This window comes from Vigna unguiculata, chromosome 7, assembly GCF_004118075.2.
Source record: "Vigna unguiculata cultivar IT97K-499-35 chromosome 7, ASM411807v1, whole genome shotgun sequence".
NCBI lineage: Eukaryota > Viridiplantae > Streptophyta > Magnoliopsida > Fabales > Fabaceae > Vigna > Vigna unguiculata.
In genome coordinates this window covers 28,524,119-28,544,682 of record NC_040285.1, presented here as the reverse complement: position 1 = coordinate 28,544,682, position 20,564 = coordinate 28,524,119, and the positions used below count along the sequence as shown (strand labels likewise).

At 32.3% G+C, this 20,564-nt stretch overlaps 2 protein-coding genes across 2 annotated transcripts; one reads left to right on the top strand and one right to left on the bottom strand.

Annotated features, from left to right (window-relative positions):
* Nucleotides 1-252: 252 nt before the first annotated feature.
* On the top strand, nt 253-1,842 carry LOC114189786 (auxin-induced protein 22B-like). Its single transcript, XM_028078472.1, has 4 exons — nt 253-691; nt 782-972; nt 1,094-1,193; nt 1,289-1,842. The coding sequence occupies exons 1-4, from the start codon at nt 483-485 to the stop codon at nt 1,362-1,364; spliced, it is 576 nt and encodes a 191-aa protein (XP_027934273.1). The 5' UTR covers nt 253-482; the 3' UTR covers nt 1,365-1,842.
* A 5,965-nt stretch (nt 1,843-7,807) lies between these two features.
* LOC114191597 (alpha-mannosidase I MNS4) lies at nt 7,808-20,443 on the bottom strand. The gene is made up of 16 exons (XM_028080867.1): nt 19,959-20,443; nt 19,773-19,865; nt 19,550-19,636; nt 18,684-18,774; nt 16,993-17,048; nt 16,632-16,704; nt 15,621-15,730; nt 13,225-13,275; nt 11,831-11,919; nt 11,615-11,696; nt 11,406-11,519; nt 10,333-10,412; nt 9,954-10,089; nt 9,352-9,422; nt 9,014-9,263; nt 7,808-8,534 (listed from the first exon to the last, which is right to left on the bottom strand). Exons 1-16 carry the CDS (start codon nt 20,190-20,192, stop codon nt 8,307-8,309), a joined length of 1,845 nt encoding a protein of 614 aa, XP_027936668.1. The 5' UTR covers nt 20,193-20,443; the 3' UTR covers nt 7,808-8,306.
* Between the last annotated feature and the right edge of the window lie 121 nt (nt 20,444-20,564).

The window sequence follows — 20,564 nt, the reverse complement described above, 5'->3', positions numbered from 1 at the left end:
TCCTCATTTATCTCCCAAACCGCATCTTGACCCTCTTCCCTTATGGGACACTCACCCTGTCCCACCCTTGTCCTCCATTTGTGGGGACATCTTGCTTTAAACTTGCTGCTACTGCTACCGACACCTTACCCTGTCTTTCTCCATAATTTATTTCATTATTTTTTTATTTTTTTTATTTTTTTATTCTCCTCTCACAACTCATTCATATCATTCCCCATACCATACACAACAACACCACCTCTTTATCTTCCCATGTCCCTATAAAACATACCTTCTCACACTTGCATCACATCTCAAGTCTTATCATCATCATCATCATCATCATCATCATCATCTCTCAATCTACAAGAACAGATTCATTCCACTAACCAGACCAACCAACAAATTAACAACCATTTCCTTCTATTTTTCTCTTCACTTGTTCAATAACAAACCAGTCTTTCAGGCTCTTGCAATTGGATAATAGATTCTACCAGGAAGAGATGGAAAGCACTGTCACATATGAGACTGATCTCAACCTCAAGGCAACTGAGCTCAGATTGGGACTCCCAGGAACAGAAGAAACTCAGGAAAAAACACTGTCTCCAGCTGTTAGAATTACCAACAAAAGGCCATTGACTGAAACTTCTTCTGAGGACACTGTTTCTAATGCTAAAAAAAATGTGGAAACTGAGACACCACCTCCTGCAAAGTAAGTTCCATTAACATGTTATTATTATTGAAGTTCTGTGTGTGTGTGATAATTTTGAGTTGACTGATTCATTGAATTCTTTTATGACAGGGCAAAGATAGTGGGGTGGCCACCAATCAGATCTTATAGAAAAAACAGTTTTCAGGAGAATGAGGGTGCTGGGATTTATGTGAAAGTAAGCATGGATGGAGCACCTTATCTTAGGAAGATTGACCTGAAGGTATATGGAGGCTACACACAACTTCTCAAAGCTCTAGAAAACATGTTCAAGTTGACCATAGGTGAGAACAATTTTAGTTTTTTGTTTTGGTTTTTTATTATGAGATGAGATGAAAAGAAAGCACTTTGAATAAAATTTGATGATACTGTGAAAATGACCTGGGTTGTGTTATGGGTTTTCAGGTGAGTACTCTGAAAAAGAAGGTTACAAAGGATCTGACTATGCACCAACATACGAAGACAAGGACGGTGACTGGATGTTAGTTGGAGATGTTCCATGGGAGTAAGTGTTACATCTCTCTGATCTGCTTTTGTTTGTCTCATATGGTTAGGTTTGTATGAGTTGAATTCAATCTGACAGAACCGTACTTTTTGCAGCATGTTTGTGACTTCTTGCAAAAGGCTGAGAATCATGAAAGGATCAGAGGCAAGGGGTTTAGGTTGTGGTGTATGAGAAACAAAGCCTCTCAAATTACCATGAGCAGAGAAAAAGTGTTTTGGGGTGAAGAGAAATCATGCTTTCAGCTTGGGTTCTCGGATCTAGAGGGTTTTGACTTTTGAATCACTCTAGGGTATGCAGTTTGTTGGCTGGCATACCTAATATGGAGTTATAACTCTGAAGCAGGAGATGGAAGATACAGTGAAGTTTCTTCCTCAAGTTTGACAACTTTTATGGTTCTTTTTGGCATCTCTGGTGGGATGCTATGCTATTATTCTATGTTGTTGTTTCCACTGATCCTTTTTCAAGTTTCGGAATGAGAAATCTCAGAGAGATTTCAAATGAAACTTTGTGTAAAAGAAAGATAGAAAAGGTTATATGTAATATTAATTGTTTCCTCCATGTTTTTCTGTTTTATTGTTGATACAAGAATACAGTGTAATATACAGTTTTCCTATGTGCCTGTGTTATTGAATGGACTCAAGATTAAGTTTGTGAGTGCTTGATTATTAATATATTTCTCTTTCTATCTTCTGATAAGGTCTTCTTTACAGTTGTGTGGCTTCATTAGATCAGAGTTTTGGAATCATATTTAACAGATCCATTAGGTGACTAGCTAATATATGATTTTGTTCATTTGCCATCTTTCACAGTCAAGATCAAATTGTTAAAGGGCCTAATTTCACTCTTTACATACATTAAATTTCAGAATAAAATGAAAAATAACATGCTAAATTCTTTACATAACATTTCTGTTATAATCTTCTGTTTTCTTATATTATTTTTTTCTTTTTTTTCTTTGGTGTTTCTTAGAAAATGTTGCATAAAATCATTGTCACTGTTTATCGTTTCCCAAAACTACGCGGATGCAGTATTGTTGAAGGAAAATTTTAGATCCCTCTAAATTTTACTACACCCATTCAACACCCAGTTAAAAAAGATAATATTTTTTTTTTTAATTTATACTGATTTCATCGTAAATCATTTTATATTTTAACATAAAAATATTATTTTGTTAGTGTTGGATGGAGGTTGATGTAAAAATGGATTGTTTGTGAATCACCACCACCACTCCATTGTTGAAGTGGCCGGAGTAGCTTCCCTCCCATGTTTTTCATTTGTTAAAAGAAAAATCAACACAAAGGTATTCTAGGTACATGTAATGGTAAGTAAAATGCAATAGAATAAAAAGAATATTATTAAAATATTCATTCCATTATTTAAATACTTTATAATGGAAGGAAACTTGAAGGGGTATGTAATGGAATAGAATGCACTTAAGTTGTTATAAAATTTTGCAATGAGTTTTTTTTTTCTTATAAAATTAACATGTATTTTTTATATGGATAATTATTTTTTATAAAATTATAAAATTTGTAAGTATTTTTTTAAAAAAATTATAGAAAATATTTTGTAAAAAAATTGGTAACAATTTTTTATAAATTATTATTTATAACAAAATTTATAAATATTTTAAAAAAAAAATTAAAAGAATGTGTCTTTTTTTATAGTGGTTTGAGTTATTTACATGCATTCTAACTCAAATGTTAGTTTTAAATCATTTATGATAAACAAATTTAATATCATTAGGTTAAAGAACTTATCTATTATTTTTAAAGTTAAAAGTTAAAATATATCTAAATTTGAGATGATAATAAATTCAAATTTCACATATAAGTTTAGAAATTACAAAAAATATTTAACCCATATAAAAGTAAAGAAATTGATATAAATATGTATTTTCATTTTATTTTTTATTTTAATCATTGTACTATTTCCAATATTTGTTTTGCTATGTTTCACCTTAAACTTTAAGATATTCATATTGGTAGATGATAACTTTTTATATTATGCTGTTCTTCAACTATTATATTAACCTAATAAAAGCATCACATCTACCTAAACTGACGGTATTTTATTTTATTTTAAATTTGACTGAAAAATAGTTTAAATATAACCAAAGATTAATAGTAGAAAAAGATATGTGATTAATTATAAAAGTTTCAAGCCCTCCTGTCGTTAGTAGTGGTTTTATTTTGAGAATACTTTGTTTTATTCACATAATTTATTTATTTCCTCAAATATTATTTCCTAAATATGAAGATGTTTGTGAACAAACATATTCTAAAAATTGCTCTGAACCCATCTTATTTTTAATACTCTGGAAGAGTTAAAAATTGTTGGAACTAAAATAGTGAATGATGGAATTAACACACGTCAGATAGAAGGAAGAGGATAAGATCCAACTTTAGAAAACAACTTACCCATCAACACAAAAATGTACGGGAAACAAGGGTATTCAAATGCTAATGTTTGTCCACTCAAAATCACTCTATTAACATAGGAACTATGTAATAAGTTGTTATTTTAATTTTATAAAATTATTATGCAATTTATTAATATATATCATGTATCTTTCGTACTAGATTCTATCATTTATGCCTTTTATTTCATTTTCTCACCATTATTAAGAATTTGCTAAAAAAACGAATACATAATTGATTCCATAAAATACAAAAAGAAATACAAAATAATATATATAAAAAAAATTGGGAGCAAGAATGGTAAATTAATGGGTGGATATATCTTTTATTTTATATAAACATAATGATATTTTGACCCAATTTTAATCTATTAGTAATCATCTTTTAATATGATAATTAAAAGATGATCTAAGATAAAAATGAGTCAAAATATTATCATTTACGCGACTTTCAAAATTTGGGTGTTTGACCGAATATTGTGATAAAACATAATAATTACGATGAGACTCTAAGATTAAACATTGACATTGCGTAATAAAATGAGAAGAGAAAAAAAAAGAAAAAAGATGATAGAAATGTCCTTCTATTTGATTTGAATTTTGGTACAAATGGGTCCTATCTTGAATTCCACCCACAGACAATGACTACATTTCCTGGCAATTGAGTTCTCACCCAAACCTGACCCAAAATTGTTGTGTCTAAGGAATCTGAATACCCTACAAATTATAGATATTTAGGTTAGATAACAAAAGGATCCATCTTCAAACAATTAATCTCGTCAAGGACAAATTAATAATAATGCACTAGACAGTATCACTCTTCAAGTTTATATGTCAAGACCTAATGCAGATATGTTGTTAGCAATGGACTCACAAACTTTAACAAATTCTGTTTCTCCATAATAATGCATCATGCACTGTGCTTTTACAAAAAACATGGTTGTTAGTGATATAAGACATTAATTATATTTTTATTTTTTTTCCATGCAGGGAATCTTTTAGTGCTGATCTGAAAGTTCTCTTGGTAAAAAAAAAAACATAAACAAGCATGGCGAATATTAATGGCAGTAGACAGGACTTTGCAAATCATATTTATATTGAAATATGTAAAAGGTTTGAGCAACTAAATTATTCATATTTTGTAGTACTCATAAAGTTCATGGACCAAAAAGCAAAACTGCCAAACTTTGTTGTTGGTTTTAGAAATAAATAAGAAAAATTTGATTGCATATATATATATATATATATATATATATATATATATATATATATATATATATATATAATATATGAATGAATAATGGATTCAAAGCGTGTCTGCTTGCAACTATAACATAGACGAAACATCAACGCTGGCGGAAATTTTATAATGAGAAGCTGTTTGAAGGAAAGTCATTGATAGGTTCATGCATTGCACTGATCTTAATTAAAATATCACCATACTTACTTTCAAAAAAACTATGGAATAAAAAGTAAATTTATAATTAATCAGTATTTTCAGAACATAAATAATATAAAATACTATATACGTACTCAAATTCACCATGAATCATGTGTGGGCTCGGTACTTGATGTACAACTCAAATTATTAAAATATTTTTTCTTTCACATCTTCATTTTTTGGCAGAAAGAAATGATGTAAATATATAACCAGAATATGTACATGTCTTCACTTTACCCGTCAAGTATTAACATTCTGACGAAGAATTCATTATTTTCTAATTAGAAAATCTTTCGATTATTGAGAAAATCTGTTAACCTTAGTAAACAATGTTTTTATTATAATTAATATTATGTTTTATTGTTCCAATAAGAACCCTAGGCTTGACAAAGAAGATGCATCACTTTTAGACTGTATCTTAGTTCGTTTGCTTTTCTAACTTCACAAGATACAAATTATAAGTTACATATATCAGTGTCAGCATGTTGCTTCTTTTTAGAAAAGTTTTGGCTAATTTATGTGATTATATATATATAAGCATGTAAAAGGTTTGTTAAATAATATTGACCAGACATAACTTGAGTTTTATGGCGAGTTCGTAGTACGGTTTGTGTTTAGCCACTTGTTTTGCAAAGAAAAAGAAAAAGAAAAAGAACCTAGTTTATGATCTAAGTCTAGCCTGAAATTATACAATGAATGTGGTTAAGTTTTAGATCCCTCTTCCCGGCAAAGTTTAAGGAAAGGTAGAGTAAAGAAAAAAATGCATGTAGAATATTTTATTGGTAGAGCAGAAAGTGTCTTACTATTGCACTCTGCATAAGGGAACAATGAAATTTTAGGGCAGAAAAATAATCTGCAGACTTTGACAGTGATGTTCAATATACCACAAAACCACAAAATAAATTGCTTCCATGTGCTGCAAAATAACAACACGACACTGCTTCATGGGAGCCCACACCTCTATCAGAAAATTTTAATTCTAGCAAAATGTAAAAATTATATTTAAGATTCAATTACTAGTTTTAATACTTTAAATTTTGATTTGTGTTGTTTTCAAAATTTGTTTTTGATTTAATTACTAGTCTTATATATTAAATTGATTCAACGTGATCTATTCTTATAAGTTGGAGTTAAAGTTATTCAGTAGAAGACTACAATAACAAAATTTAATTAATAATTTTATCTGCATATTCTTTTTACGATTTTTGAATTCGTTTTTAAGATAAGGAGAGGTGATTATTGATAAAGAAAAAACCACATTAATTTCATGTAAAAGATATATATATATATATATATATATATATATATATATATATATATATATATATATATATATATATATATATATATAAAGTCAATTGAGTGAAAACAAAATTAATAGTTAAATATTTTATTAGACTGACATTTAATTATCTTTCGAATGATATTTACCATAATTTAACACATATTAAAACTTGACAAAAATAAAATAAAAATAAAGACCAAAATAAATCAAAACTTAAAATATAAAAAACAAAGTGATTAAACCTACTTTTAGCTATTTGGAAAAAGAAGAGAAAACTGTGAAATTATTTAAATAAAATTTTGTGTTTAGTTGTCTGTGACTCTGGAAAACTATAGGTGTGATATGGAGTTAAATTTTTTTTTTTTTTTTTTTTTACCTTTTAATCTTTTCAATCAAAGAACTCACACTTGGCCTTGACGTAAAGACAGCATCATGTGCTGTCATAGAATATTTTGGGGAATTCTAAGTTACCTCTACTCTTGCTCTAGGCTTACTTCAAGCACTCTTTTAGTAAATAAAATATTGGTGAATGTTTATATGTTAATTGGGAAGTTAAAAATATTCCCAAAGAAACAGTTTTTTTATTGATTTTTTGTTTTAAAATTTAAGAATGTGTTGAAATTTCTAAAAAGCACGTTTCCAACTTGTATCCAAAGATAGCCTCCTTCTTTACTTAGTTTTTTTTTTTTTGTTAATCTCAACGCCAGTTTGGAGAAACAGAAAAAAGACCTTTGCCTAAATCTCCAAACTTTGCTGTTCATTTTTTTCTTCATTCATTTAATGGGCACTGCTGATAGAACAGAAAGGCCAAAAATATGAAGATGTTATGTAAAGAAAATATAAAGTCCAAATATACTCAAAATTGGGCCTGGTGTGCCTTCCACAAAAGTATTCAATGGAGGCCCAAATTTATTTACTTTTTTTTTTTAAATTATATGGCTAAATATTTGATTCAACTATGGGTTCAAGTTTGATGAAGTTAGAAAAGGTTCCAAATTTTGATACAAGTTAAAATCAGAATTGATCTAGATCCCACTCACAAACTTGTATTAAGAGAAGTGAATCAGAATTTTACAACTATTGTAAAATGATATCATGATATCGCGGTTAACGTAAATAATAAATTCTAATATAAATGATAAATTATTATTATTATTTTTATTAAAAAGATGTTAAATGATAAAAATCGCAAGTGTCACCTGATCAATGATAATAATTTGTTATTCAATGAATTTAATATATTTTCAATTAAAATAATAAATATTTATTATTTTATATTAATCACAATATCATATTATATTAATAAAATAATTTCATATTTTTTAATATGTGAAGAGAAATATACAAGATCAAGGAACAAGATTACAATCGCATTACTTAATTAATAAAAAAAAATTAAATAATAATAAATTAATTAAAAAAATAAAATTTGTAAATACTTAATAGATTGATTTTTTTAACATAATGGATGATTGGAATTTTCAGCCATTGAAATTGCAATCTAATTTCAGGAATCCGATAATAACTATCCCCTGTACACAATGATTAGACCACTGACAATAAGTTTACATGTACCTCAGCAAAAATTATACAACAAAAATAATTATGTTACATTCGTTTACAAGTGCCCAATGATTGAAGGCAAGGTAATGACTTTGCCTCCAATATCACAACATTAGAACTAACAGGTCAGTTCATCCATAATTTACCACTTTCAGCTCCATGCGCAATGTAACAACAGCTGCCAAAGTTATCAAATGCATGCTTTCTCAATTATGGACACTAACAAAACTCAAATTTAAATTTCAGGTGGGTGAGCCTGCAGAAGTTTGAGAAGTGAAACTCTGTGAAGTTGAAGTTATAATTTCCTTCCTCACCAATCCTCTTGCTTAACTGAGATATTGTAATTCCTACTTTGCTGGGATCAGCAACTTGACTTCTAGCAGCACCACAAGTCCCCCTCTCACTTTAAGGGGTACTGTCTGATTGAGGTGTCTGACTATCATTACGGTCACTGCCATATTCTGGTACCAAATGCTCAGAACTCTGGCTACGAAGAACCAATACTGAATGGCTTTGCACGGTAGTTGATTCTTTCTGTTGAACTTGGTTGGTTTCATAATCACGACGTTCATCAATTAAATGTGCATATAATAAACCAAACTTCTGTCCATGATTTAATCCTGGGCAGAAACCCTGCAGAAATAACAATAATACTCATGTCATACAAAATAAACTTACTTGTTTTATTTGATTCGCTGCTGTGAGCACCTAAATACAATCTGCAAAGAACATTCCCAGCCCAACAATGTAAGCCAGAGTTGTCTAACATAACCTAGTGGCCATAGTGATGTTTCACAGTTTTAATTTAATTTTGAACGTTGAGGAGAAAATGGATAACAGACTCTGGAACACTACATCTCCTTTTTTCTTCTAAGATCCAGAATAAGAAATAGAAAATATGCAGTGAACCTCACATCCTAACCAAATAACTTGATTTCTAAACTTCTGTTTTAAATCAAACAAGTATTAAGAAAATTTTCCATCGCACCCTTATAGCAAAATGAATGAAGACGGAAATAGGTATTAAGTGTAATATTTGGCACAAGTAATATGCATACGATAAAAGGCGAGAAAGAAGCCCAATAGTGATGGAAGTAAAGACTACCAAGTACCTTAATCGAACCAGAAACGGCTCTTGGCTCGAAAGTGGTGTAATCTGAAGAATATGTATCTCTTTTAGTCCAACTATCATAAAATTTAGTATCATTGGGTTCTTTCTTATCTTTCTCAGACTCTGGTACAAAGTAAGTTTGTCTCAAATCACCACTTCTACAATAAGCCCCATAGTATAAACAATGTTCCCTCGCTAGGGAGATTTGAGGAGTAGCAGGCAGTAAATGACCTTCAGTGCTGAATACGTACCTGTCTCAGAAAAATGTAGAAACAAGTACTTAATCTTGTTGTAGCAAAAGTTCAGCTACTAATTGTAAATGCATAAGCTCACACTCACTTGTATGGCCCATTTTCCACAAGGTTGTCAGGACCCACAGCCAAATCAAACAGCAGCCACAGATACTTGACCTAATTGTAGCATAGGTTAGTTAGCAACATCTTTCTTCAAAATAAAGAATAGATTGGGGAAGAGGAGGGGGGGAAGCAGATAAAATATATTGAAGGCAAGAAGACAAATATTAATGGTTGTAAGAGGTATGGTTTATAAACGAAAGAAAAGTATAAACTTAACAAAGTAAAATTGATAGAAACATAAACCCATTCCCAAACTTCCACTTGACAACTTAAGCTTCCAAGAAACTTGGTCCTTGACGTTATCAGAGCCTCATCTAAAATTATATACCCCACACAATTGCGGACCCTAAATAAAAACCAATTTACCTACCTATCTTAATCAATGATCTTACCTAGAAAGAAAACTTTCTGATTATTTACAACAGTATGTACATAATAAGGGAATTTAAGAAAAAATAACTCTAATAAGGAAATATTCTATACATAGTTGCACTAAAACAGACTTCGATAAAATACAACTGAAGAGATTATGTTCTTTTGTTAAGGTTTAGGTATTTTTAAAATATGTCATAAATTCATTCTTACTGTCTCAGCTAAGAAGAAGCTCTCCATGTGATCTTCTTGTTTGTGATGCTCAACATCTGAAATGTGACAGTACCCACAAGGGCATCGTGTTCCATATTGCAAACTAGCAATCATGTCCCTCCCAGCATCAAGATATCTACAGAGAAACACCAATAACAGAATCAAGTTCTGTATTAAATTGTGAACGTTGCTAAATAAAACTTACGTCTTCAGAGAAAAGGGAGGAAAAAATATTACAAATAGGTAAGAAAGGAGAGGGTTTTTAGAGACAGAAAACAGGGCTATATAGCTCTAGCAAAATAATATTAAGAAACCAAACCAGACATAAGGAGCCAAATTTTACAATCATAACACAATTTAAAGGAATATATAAGCAAACCTAGGATCTCGGGTAGCTTTGTACAGCCAATAGGTGCTCTCAATTAGCTCTGGCCGCAGTGGGTAACTCTTTTGCCCATGCTGATGTAATGTAAGAAAAACACATAACAGTTCACATTAGAGATAATCAACCGAATGGTTACCTAAAAAAGAACATAGCAAGTATTCTACATTCCCATGGAACAATTATTTTATGACTCATAACAATCACAGGGTGTGTCTTGTTACAAATAAGTTCTTTATGATTCATTCAAATGCTTTACAAGTTGCAGTTTAAATATGAATTTTAACCTAACTCAACTCCTACTAGCTCAAAGGTGGACAATTTTCAATGTCTTGTAAAATGTGTTATGTCCATACTCCTAGCCAGTGTAAGACATCTTAAAGCACACACCTTACATACCAACTAGGGCACGAAGTGTGTAACACAGGACATCTTCAAATGTCCCAACATTAAAACCAGATAGACTCTTGTACTGTCAGAAACATAAGAAATTTTCAGCATTAACCATCCATATTAGAAATAAAGTGGGTCTAACTCGACTTGAAAAGCTAAGACATCAAATCCGGACACGCTCTTATACCTGACCAAAAATCAAGTGGACCCCAAAAGCTAGATGAAGGGAAGAAAATTATCCAAGTCTTATAAGAAGTATTTCAACCATATTCTTAGCCATGTGGAACATCTTAACCCCATCTAAGAATTGGCTTTACACTTGTGGATAGAGTTTATATTTCATTGCTTCTCTTCAGAGCCCTGCTTGTGTTTTTCCAAGAGCAACTTATTTCTTACATAGAATGGACAGCATTGTCGTGTCCTGTTTTTGAAGTTCCCTTTCCATCTTGACATTTCTATTTGAAGGATGTTCCCATAGTCTTTTTCCTATTTTCTTTCTAATGAGATTTATTAACACGAACAGGGATTTTGAAATATAAGTTTATTTAAGAGAACAAAATTTGGGTGCAACAAATCATCAATTACCCTAAACATGCAACTAATAGAAAGAAGGCTGATGCTATAATTAAGCATCATTTTACAGTTATATGGCCTCCAGGTGTTAGGAATAGTTATACCTGAACACTGAGACTTGCAAGATTGAATCCCTCAGGGGTAAAACCATATCTTCTCCAGACACTCAAGAAGGCAGCATGGGTGCGAATTGCAGGATTGATATCTCCAGCTAAAACCTTGCAAAGATACACATTTTCAATTAGCCCCTCCATGATATTATTATATCCAGAGTAAAAAAAATAATAAATATAAAAAACAAGCAAAAGGAAACCTGAAGACCAGGCCAAAATGCCTGCAGACTATTAAATAATGGCCAGACAATAGCAGCAGAATCCATATTCACTTCTACGTACCTTGAAGCATAAACAAAAATCTGAGTTTCAGACTTTAAAGAAATACATTTAAAAATATACATACTGATGCATTTCAAAGAAAAATAGTAGTCAAGTATATTTACAGGGTGGCACACATAGCCAAAAGCTTTTACCAAGGGTCATGGTAAAGATAATGCATAGCAGCAGCATAAGCTTCTTGGAATATATACAAGTACTCTTCGTCTCCAAATAATAAATATGCCTGAAGGTCATTAGCATGGAAAAAGAAATCAGAGAACTTGATTTATATCAACTAACAAAGTAATGCCCCAAAAGGAGAAAATGCCAAAAAAAAAAGGAATTCCAAACAAAATTAATCCACCTGGTTAATAACATTAAAATATTGGTCGACCAATTGCCACTAAAAGTCGTAGTTGAAAATATTTTAACCAATAATTCATCGTGCAATTTTCCTCAAAAGGTCTTTAACTAAGCACCTTTATATGTTGTAGAATCAATGAATCAACATACACCATATCAGTAAAAACTAGAGCTCAAAGTGAAAATAAGTTGGCACAAACAGGCAGACTAATTTTAGAAGATGTAAACATTACAGTCCTCAATGCTACCCCTCTCTCCTCTATAATGTCGTTTTGTTAAAGAAGTCCGTAGTGTATAAAAATAATTCTGGGGAAATCCTTCCAATGAATTCAAACAAGAGGAAGAATAGTAATAGGAAGAATATCATGCTGAGAATAAATCTATTTTTTAAATATTTTTTGATAAAAGACAAACTAAGTCATAGGTAAAAAAGTGCAAGTAGCAAGAGAGAAAACGTTTACAGGTGGGAATAATATGAAATTTGATAGTAAAGCAGAAAGATTAAAAAAAAAAAAGAAAAAAGTGTTTTTACACAAAAACATGCAATCAAATATCATATGTATAGAAAAAATCATGAAATATCTCAAGTAGGTTTTAGTTTATTACATTTGTTGAAAAGTTGTCTAAATTGCAGTCATTCCTATCCTACCTCAGTTGCAGCCTCTTTGAAAGTTTCCTCAATTGCAACTTAAAGGGTGGTAATTTAGTCTCGTATCAACTAGAGAAATAATTGAAATAGAACTCATCACGTTTGGAATGTCACCTAACAACGATTCCTCTAAAGTTGAACAAAGTTCCTAAGCCTAAATTCTATGATGACATCAATGTTTATTCTAAGTCTATTATTGTACCACCTGGATTGGCTACACTTTAGGCCAATAGCCATAGATTTGAGGGAGAGTGTTGAAAAGTGGCCTTATGGGCAGTCTTCCCAAGGCTGCCTCAGTTCTGGCCTCAAGATTGGTGATCTAGTCACATTGACTAAAGATACAACTTATATAAAGCTTATAAAATTTAATTGTTTTTATCTCACAAGCAGGTTTTGTACTATAGAACTAGGTCCTAAGACCAAATTCTAAGAAAATTAAATCAACTCTTGTTCTTTTATAATCATAAGAACTTAGGAATTAACTTTCCAGTACAAATTGCTCTAGAGGCTCCACCTTAGTAAATTTCTTATACTAACCTTCAACAGATACTCATAGAAAGAGTCAATACTAGTTCCTATCCCAGCATCCTGCAAAGAGAGAGATAGATGCAGTAGTTGTTGATAGATACACATAAATTGGAAGAAGAATATGCGTCATTGTTGAAAAGTTAGGCATATTCAGGCAGAGAACGGTCAGTAGGACAATGAAACACCAATGCAAAATCTATAAACTGTAAAAGAATATTAATTTCATATTTTGCATATTTTTAGCTTCTTCACATGGACAACTATACAAATTAAAAATAGGAAACAATAAATAATTATTAACATACACAAATCAAATGCTACAATAATAGACTAAGGCAATATCTAGTTGATTGAGAGGCATCACAGACCCTACAAATTAAGTAATTTACTTGCCAAAGAAATGAGTAACAGCAGTAGCAAGACTTAAGAACCTGAGGAAGTCAACCATCATCAATACCAACAACCTATTCTAAGCTCAACCTGAACCCTACAATCATTATGCACATTTTATAATCTTATTATCTTTTACTGGAATTTCTTCTCCGTTTTTAGAGAAATATGGTCAGCTATTTTTTCCTATTTATCCCTTTTTGTTGAGATTTGTCATCTTCATTTTATCATCAATCTCCTATATTACTGAAGGATTTCAGCCATATGTCTAGAATATCTTTTGAGGCAGTTTGCCTCGAACAAATAATAACATTTAAACCGAGAATTCATATGATGAATATCTATAGTATCCTATTATATCCACAAATTCTAACAATACTGTTCAGAGCATTCATCATTCTCCTTATTATTATTTTCTCACACCAAGGACCCTCTGGTTCCAAATGGCAGGAGAAAGTTCACTCATCAATTGTTCTAAATAATATAATACACAAGCCAAAGCTGAACCATTACTATACTCAAAGTGCATAATGACTCCTATACTCTTTCACACACTAGAAGAAACTAATCATCAAACCATGAAAATAGTTCCCCTGTTATTACATTATATCCTCAACACTCCCCTAAAGTTGGAAGCCTATTATTAAGCTTTCGGCTTGTCAAAAAAGGATACCCGCCTAGAATGTATAAACTTCGTGAACGATGTTACGTAGTTTGCAATAACACCTAGATAGGAGGCCTTCTTCAAGTTATTGTGTCCTTGATGGGGGGTACCTTGGTTTCATGAATGATTAGGAAGCAAGGTGAGGCAGCTATATTGAATGCAGAGTCTAAGACATAGTTATTGCTCACACTACAAGGGAGTTGATATGATTTTGTGAGTACTTGGTTAGAATATTGAGACTGGTTGTCGTGTGACAATCAAGCAACTCTCCACAAAGCATATTAAGACTGGTTGAGATTTGTTCATAAACAACACCAATAAAGACTTATTTCTTAGTCATGTCAAATATAAGTAACAGTGTGCTGATGTTTTCTCTAAATCATGGTTGTTACGATAAAACTACAAACCCAACCACAATTATGTAACTGAATTACAATGTTCAGTGTCGGTAGTTGTCAAGAATTGAAACATCTAAATAGGAGGATACCCAACAATATAGGTCTAACATACTAGCATTGATAATTAACATTGATTGGTGGCAAGATAATGTTAACCATCGGTGCAAGTATGCTAGACATATACCGTTGAGTATCTCCAACTTACATGTCTCAATTAACTCAGTCTCACACCACCAAATCAAGAAAAGTTAAACTATCTAGAATGGCAACACTCCTCTAAACGGTGGAAAATATTTGGAAAGGGAAAACAACAAAATCAATTAAGCCAGGGGTACAGCAACACAAAATCAGCTAAAACCAAACTTAGGTGGACTTCATCACACATGGAAATGCTCGACAAGTCACCTAGCCAAGTTGCAGCAGACTTCTACATGAGTCAAACCTCAACTCTTTAGAAAGACTCCATCAACTCACAACGCAAGGGAAGCTCATGCACAGCCCAGGAAATGATTGATTTACAATATATTTTAGTAGAAGGCTGAAGAGATAGGGTTTAATTCAAAAGTTGACAACCCATGCCTTGAGAGTTGACACCAGGATGAAAAATACAGAGAGAGAGAGAGAGAGAGAGAGAGAAGATTATACAGAAATCACTACGACAGCTTTAGTTTGGACTTAGGGTTCCCTTTATTTAGTTAGATCAGAGGAACAGAATATGTTAAATGCTTTACAAGGTAGTACACATTTATATAAAACACAAATAAGAGGCACTATGATTGGTACAGAAAGTAGAGTATCCAATTCTGTGTATCATGGCTCTATTATTTTAAAAAAATTGCTCTAAGAAAAAGGAAATAATGCCACAAAACAAATAAGACAATGTCATTACACACACAAATATGTGAGTATGTATATCTATATGAATATTTCAACAAATAACATATACTTTGTACCTTTTGTGTCCATTCACCTGTAAAAACATTAATATGAGCACCAACCAGATTAAGCTTTGAACGCCGTGCCCAAAGTCCACGCACTGCATTTTTGGTGACTTGTTCAAAAACTGCATGTCAAAGAAACATATAGAAATGATTATAAGTAATAAGATCATGTTAGCAGTACACCCTTCTCCAAGAAGGTGAAGACTAGAAAAATTGTAGAGTTAAAAATACAAGGCTAAAATTCAAAGCATTTAGTAAAACCATAATTAGAAAATGCAGCAATAGAAGATAAAATGTCAAGAGATAGATGCCTTCTCTGCCTATGACAGCAGCCACCCAAAACAACAAAACCGAATGCCTGTCTTCTCCCCTTTCTCTCCCTGGTATCCTAGCCTCTAAATGTTTCCCTTCCCACCAACAAGGTTCGTCAAATAAAAATCGCTCATCTACCCAATTAATCATGTTACTATTTCCCACATGATCTAGCACATGAATGACTAACAATAGTCTCCACTATTCAGCCCCCAGAATAGAAGAAGGAAGAGATGAAATACAACTTCTGGACCACAATTGCTTGCTCCATAGATGAGTTAGAAGGGGATAAAGCAAAATGGCTTGAAAATAATTGTCTTGCTATCAAAAGAGAGAGAGGAGTACAAATAAGTTTTGTGCTATCAAAATATAGTTGTTCCATTCTCCTTCACTGTTTTCTTTTATAGAAAAAGTAAAATGCAAGTGCAAACATACAGCAACTCTGAAGAAACAATCATAAGATTGGAACATTAAACTAAAGCCATCAATTCAATCCTGTCATATGTTGATCGACTACTTTAATAATGTTTTTACTTGGGAATATCTTTCATAACTTCTAGTTATTTTCACAGCAGATACCAGTTTGCACTTGGTTGGTCCTTCAGTTCTTGTTTGTTTAGAACTTTAGTTCATATACCTTTTCAATGACAGTAACTCATTCCTTGGATCATGTATGCTTAGAATAGACCAAAAGGAAAATGGTAAACTTACTAGGGTCATTTGTTAGACGACTTAGAACACCAAATTCAAGAGTCAAGGTCCCACCACCTGCTGTTGAAGTTATCTAAAGCACAGAAGTACTAATTTTAACACAATAAATTCAAATAGGTTGAAGACATATAGGATAAAGAACACAAGATGAGAGAATTAATCTCAGGAAATATTCTGTTTTTTCAAAAAGAAAATAGTGGAGCAAAGACAGTTTCCAAACCACCTCTGTGCTAACTTTTTTGCCCATTTTGTTTCACATATATCATTTGAAATTATCAGCTACGGTAGTGGGTCAGAGACCAGGTTGAAGACCCACATATTCTAAAAATAATATGGGAAGCATAGGAGAAGGTTGTGTTACCTTACTTTCATGTTTATCAACTCCATGTAACAAATTTACAGATCCAAATGGAATCCCTGCACAAAAACAAGGCACATGAAAGTCAACATAAGGTGAACTATTATTACCCTTTGTGCAGATGAGGAAGGAAAATAAGGGAAAGGATAAAATTATGAAATTTGAATGACAGATAATAAGGAGACAAAAAATTGAAATTTATTTCTTAAAGTCTGTTTCTCTCTCTTCTGTCCCTTCAACTAAAGAACATAACTTTTAAATTAAAAAAAAAAAAAAAATATTTCCTTCCTGATTCCCTTCCTCTATCCAAACGGGTAGGGATTTAAAACAACATTCTCTACAAGCTAAGCTAAAAGTGAGCAATTTTGCAAGATGGTAAGTAAATAACTCGGGTTGTGATTTAGGTTGCCTCTTCACTGCCGTTAATTTATACTGTAACTGCAGATGGTGAAAATCTTGGTTTCATGGCAAGAAGTTATGCAAGCAAAAACATGTCCCTTTTTATCCTAAGTCAAATTCCTTCTAGAAAAGGATCTCATCTCAGTTCCTAGAGTCGAGTAGGATAAGATGAGGGCTCAACCTTCAATTTTCTGAGTGATACCTCTCTTCTCAAAGAAGGATAGCAAAATTTTTGTGAATGTTCAATCTTTTAGTTTGTTGAAGCTATATCTGGTCTTAAGAATTGAGGGTGTGGGTGAACAACATAAAATAAATATTTTCTAGTTATTGCCTTGTAGGGAGGTTGGTTTTGCAGTTGTAAGCCATATTAAAAACAATGAAGAAAAAATTCTTGATATGATGTGCAGTTTATGAAATTTGGTACATTTGGTTGGAGCAGAAAGCATGGATATTTAAGGGTGTTTTTGCAATTAAATTTGCTATTATGGAATAGGATCACGCTTGCAGCTTCTATTTGATGTTCTTCCCATTGCTATTTCTTCTTTTTGCAAAGATAAGGAGCCTTGTTGAATTATTAGTTTTCTTCTTTTTTTAGATGTTTTTTAATTTGCAGAATAACTTCTACTAACCCTCACTGTACTTGCCAGCTTTTTCCCTGATTAAAATTTTCCCTTTCAAAAAATTTATGCAAATTTCGATGCTTGCAATTTAAACATCTTATTAACTAAGTATTATTCTCCACAAATCATTCTTCACCTTGCATGTCAATGTCATTAAATAGCTGCCATAGCAAAACTATGGCATCATTAGATTACAGGATTCCTTGGATTACTGAAAGTTTGCAACCTTTTGCTACTGCAGCTGTTATGGGTGTCATGGTTGCTGCTGTCATCCTCTTGTCTTGTTATCTCCAGAAAGTCTCCATCCAAATAAACTTTTAAGTTAAAATTACATCAAATTTTATGCACTTTACTTTTATTTGCATACAATATAATTTTTGTTATATATAATTGATATATACCATAAATTTCAACTTCTAACCAACTTCTAATAATTGCCTGCAACACTATTCTCAAAATGGTATGGCAGATTAATGGCTTTCTGCCATTTTCCATAATCCACGATTGATAACACTGGTATGGTGGTATAAAATTCCATCAAAAAGTGAGATTTTAAAATATAATATATATTAAATTCTAAAAACATGCAATACAATCCTTTTCTGTATCGAGAAAGATGATTATGAGAGCAAAGTTACTAAAAGACAAGCATAATTGTGTATGATTGAGTAATACCTGTAGGGGTATCAAATGCAGGTAACAATCTCCTGGCAAGATCTTCAGCTAAGTTTAGTAACTGATTATCATATGACGGAACTCTCATGCCCTGCAGACAACATATGTGAAGATAATGGTTGAAGACTATAGAGTACTATGTACAAATATGTTATAATATGAATTAGTAGGAAAAATGATTCATGACATGAGATACGAAATCAGAATGCAGGGAATGCATACATATTACAGCACCAACAATCAAGCCTATTCCCATCAAGTGGGGCAAGCTACATAGAAATCTATAAATATATTTTCAATTGTGAATCATATCTATAAACAAACCAATGACCTCTAAAACCTCTCGATGTTACCCGTACATGTATACCCTCCATCTGATATACTCTCTTTATTAGAGCATCTACAGCTCTTCTCCAAACATATATATACAGACCACCTATGATTCCAACACTGATCCCAGACGCCCAAATTCTATGATAAAATCCATGAACATTTAATAGGTGACAAACTAATTACTTTCACAAGAAGAAAGCAGAAAGAATCCAATAATCCAGGGTCAGAATCACCAGACCAATCTAATAAAAAATCTTTATCAATACAAATATCCTGAAAGCAGTTGAGAATAACAGAAGAGCAAAGCAAATATTTAAGAGAGTTGCTATCCAACTTCAAATCAGAGGTGAGAAAGCAAAACATAACCTCATCTTATCTGATCCTTCTATAGAAGGTTCCTACCAACGACATCCAACTGAGAACAACATCAGCCTAAGGTGTCCTCACCATTAACTTTTAAAATTTTACAAAATGTAAGATAAGCATGAATTCTAAATGCAATCATATGATTGTACAAAAATTGACATACTAACCGTAGCATAATCAGAGGCAATAAGATGAGCCGAAAGTAATCCTCCGAGAACCCTGATAGTGGTCTCAAACACAGAAACAGTTTTATTCTGCAGCCCAACCAAAATTAAAATAAATCATAAGCAAATAAAACCATTATATGAAAACTTTAAGAGCAATGGCACATGTTAGCATTTGCCTAAAAAAAAAAAGTTTGACTTTTGATTGGATGGAGTGAATACTCACTATATCAAAGCGGATATTTTTACCAAGCCATTCAACAGAGGTGGCAAAGCGTTGGCGGTCACCAAGTAATGCCAAAGTGTCTAAAGAATCAATCTGATATGATGAATACATTAGAATTAGAATCCGAATAATGAATAAGAGAGATATGATAAGGAATTTGATTAGCGATTGAATGGGAATAGGAACCAATGTTAAGGCATAGCCACCGAGGGTATCCTCTCCTGCACATGAAAGGGGCCTCAATTCGTCGAGGGGAAAAGCGTGGTCCATGTAGCCATTGAAAGCGTGATAAAACATTTCACGAGCCTCGTCTCGCAGTTGTCTCACCTCTTCCGGAAAAACGCCATCGGCGAGATAGGCATAGGCTGCTAAGAATAATAATACCCATAGCAACATTGAACGGATCTGAGCCCCTCCCATTTCCCCTCCGTCCTAAGCTATGCTAAGCTAAGCTAACTGCACTTGGATCAATTCAATTCTATCATCAAATACATCTACCAATTTACTCCCTCCAATCCTAACTAGTTTAGTACTAACTATTGTTCATTGTTTCCTCCCTACTCCTCCTATTTCTCCCTCCCTTTTCTACTCAATTCCTTACTCTTTTTTGTTAAATATAACCCTCCCTCCACAACCAATTACAGATCAATAAATCACCCTTTTGTTAACATCAACATTTGCCACTGAATCAGGTCAAATTCACATCCTTTTATTGCAGGATAAATTACCAGAGTGAATGTTAAAAAGTTAGTACAGGATGCATCGTGTTTCGTTATAAAATTACTTAGACAA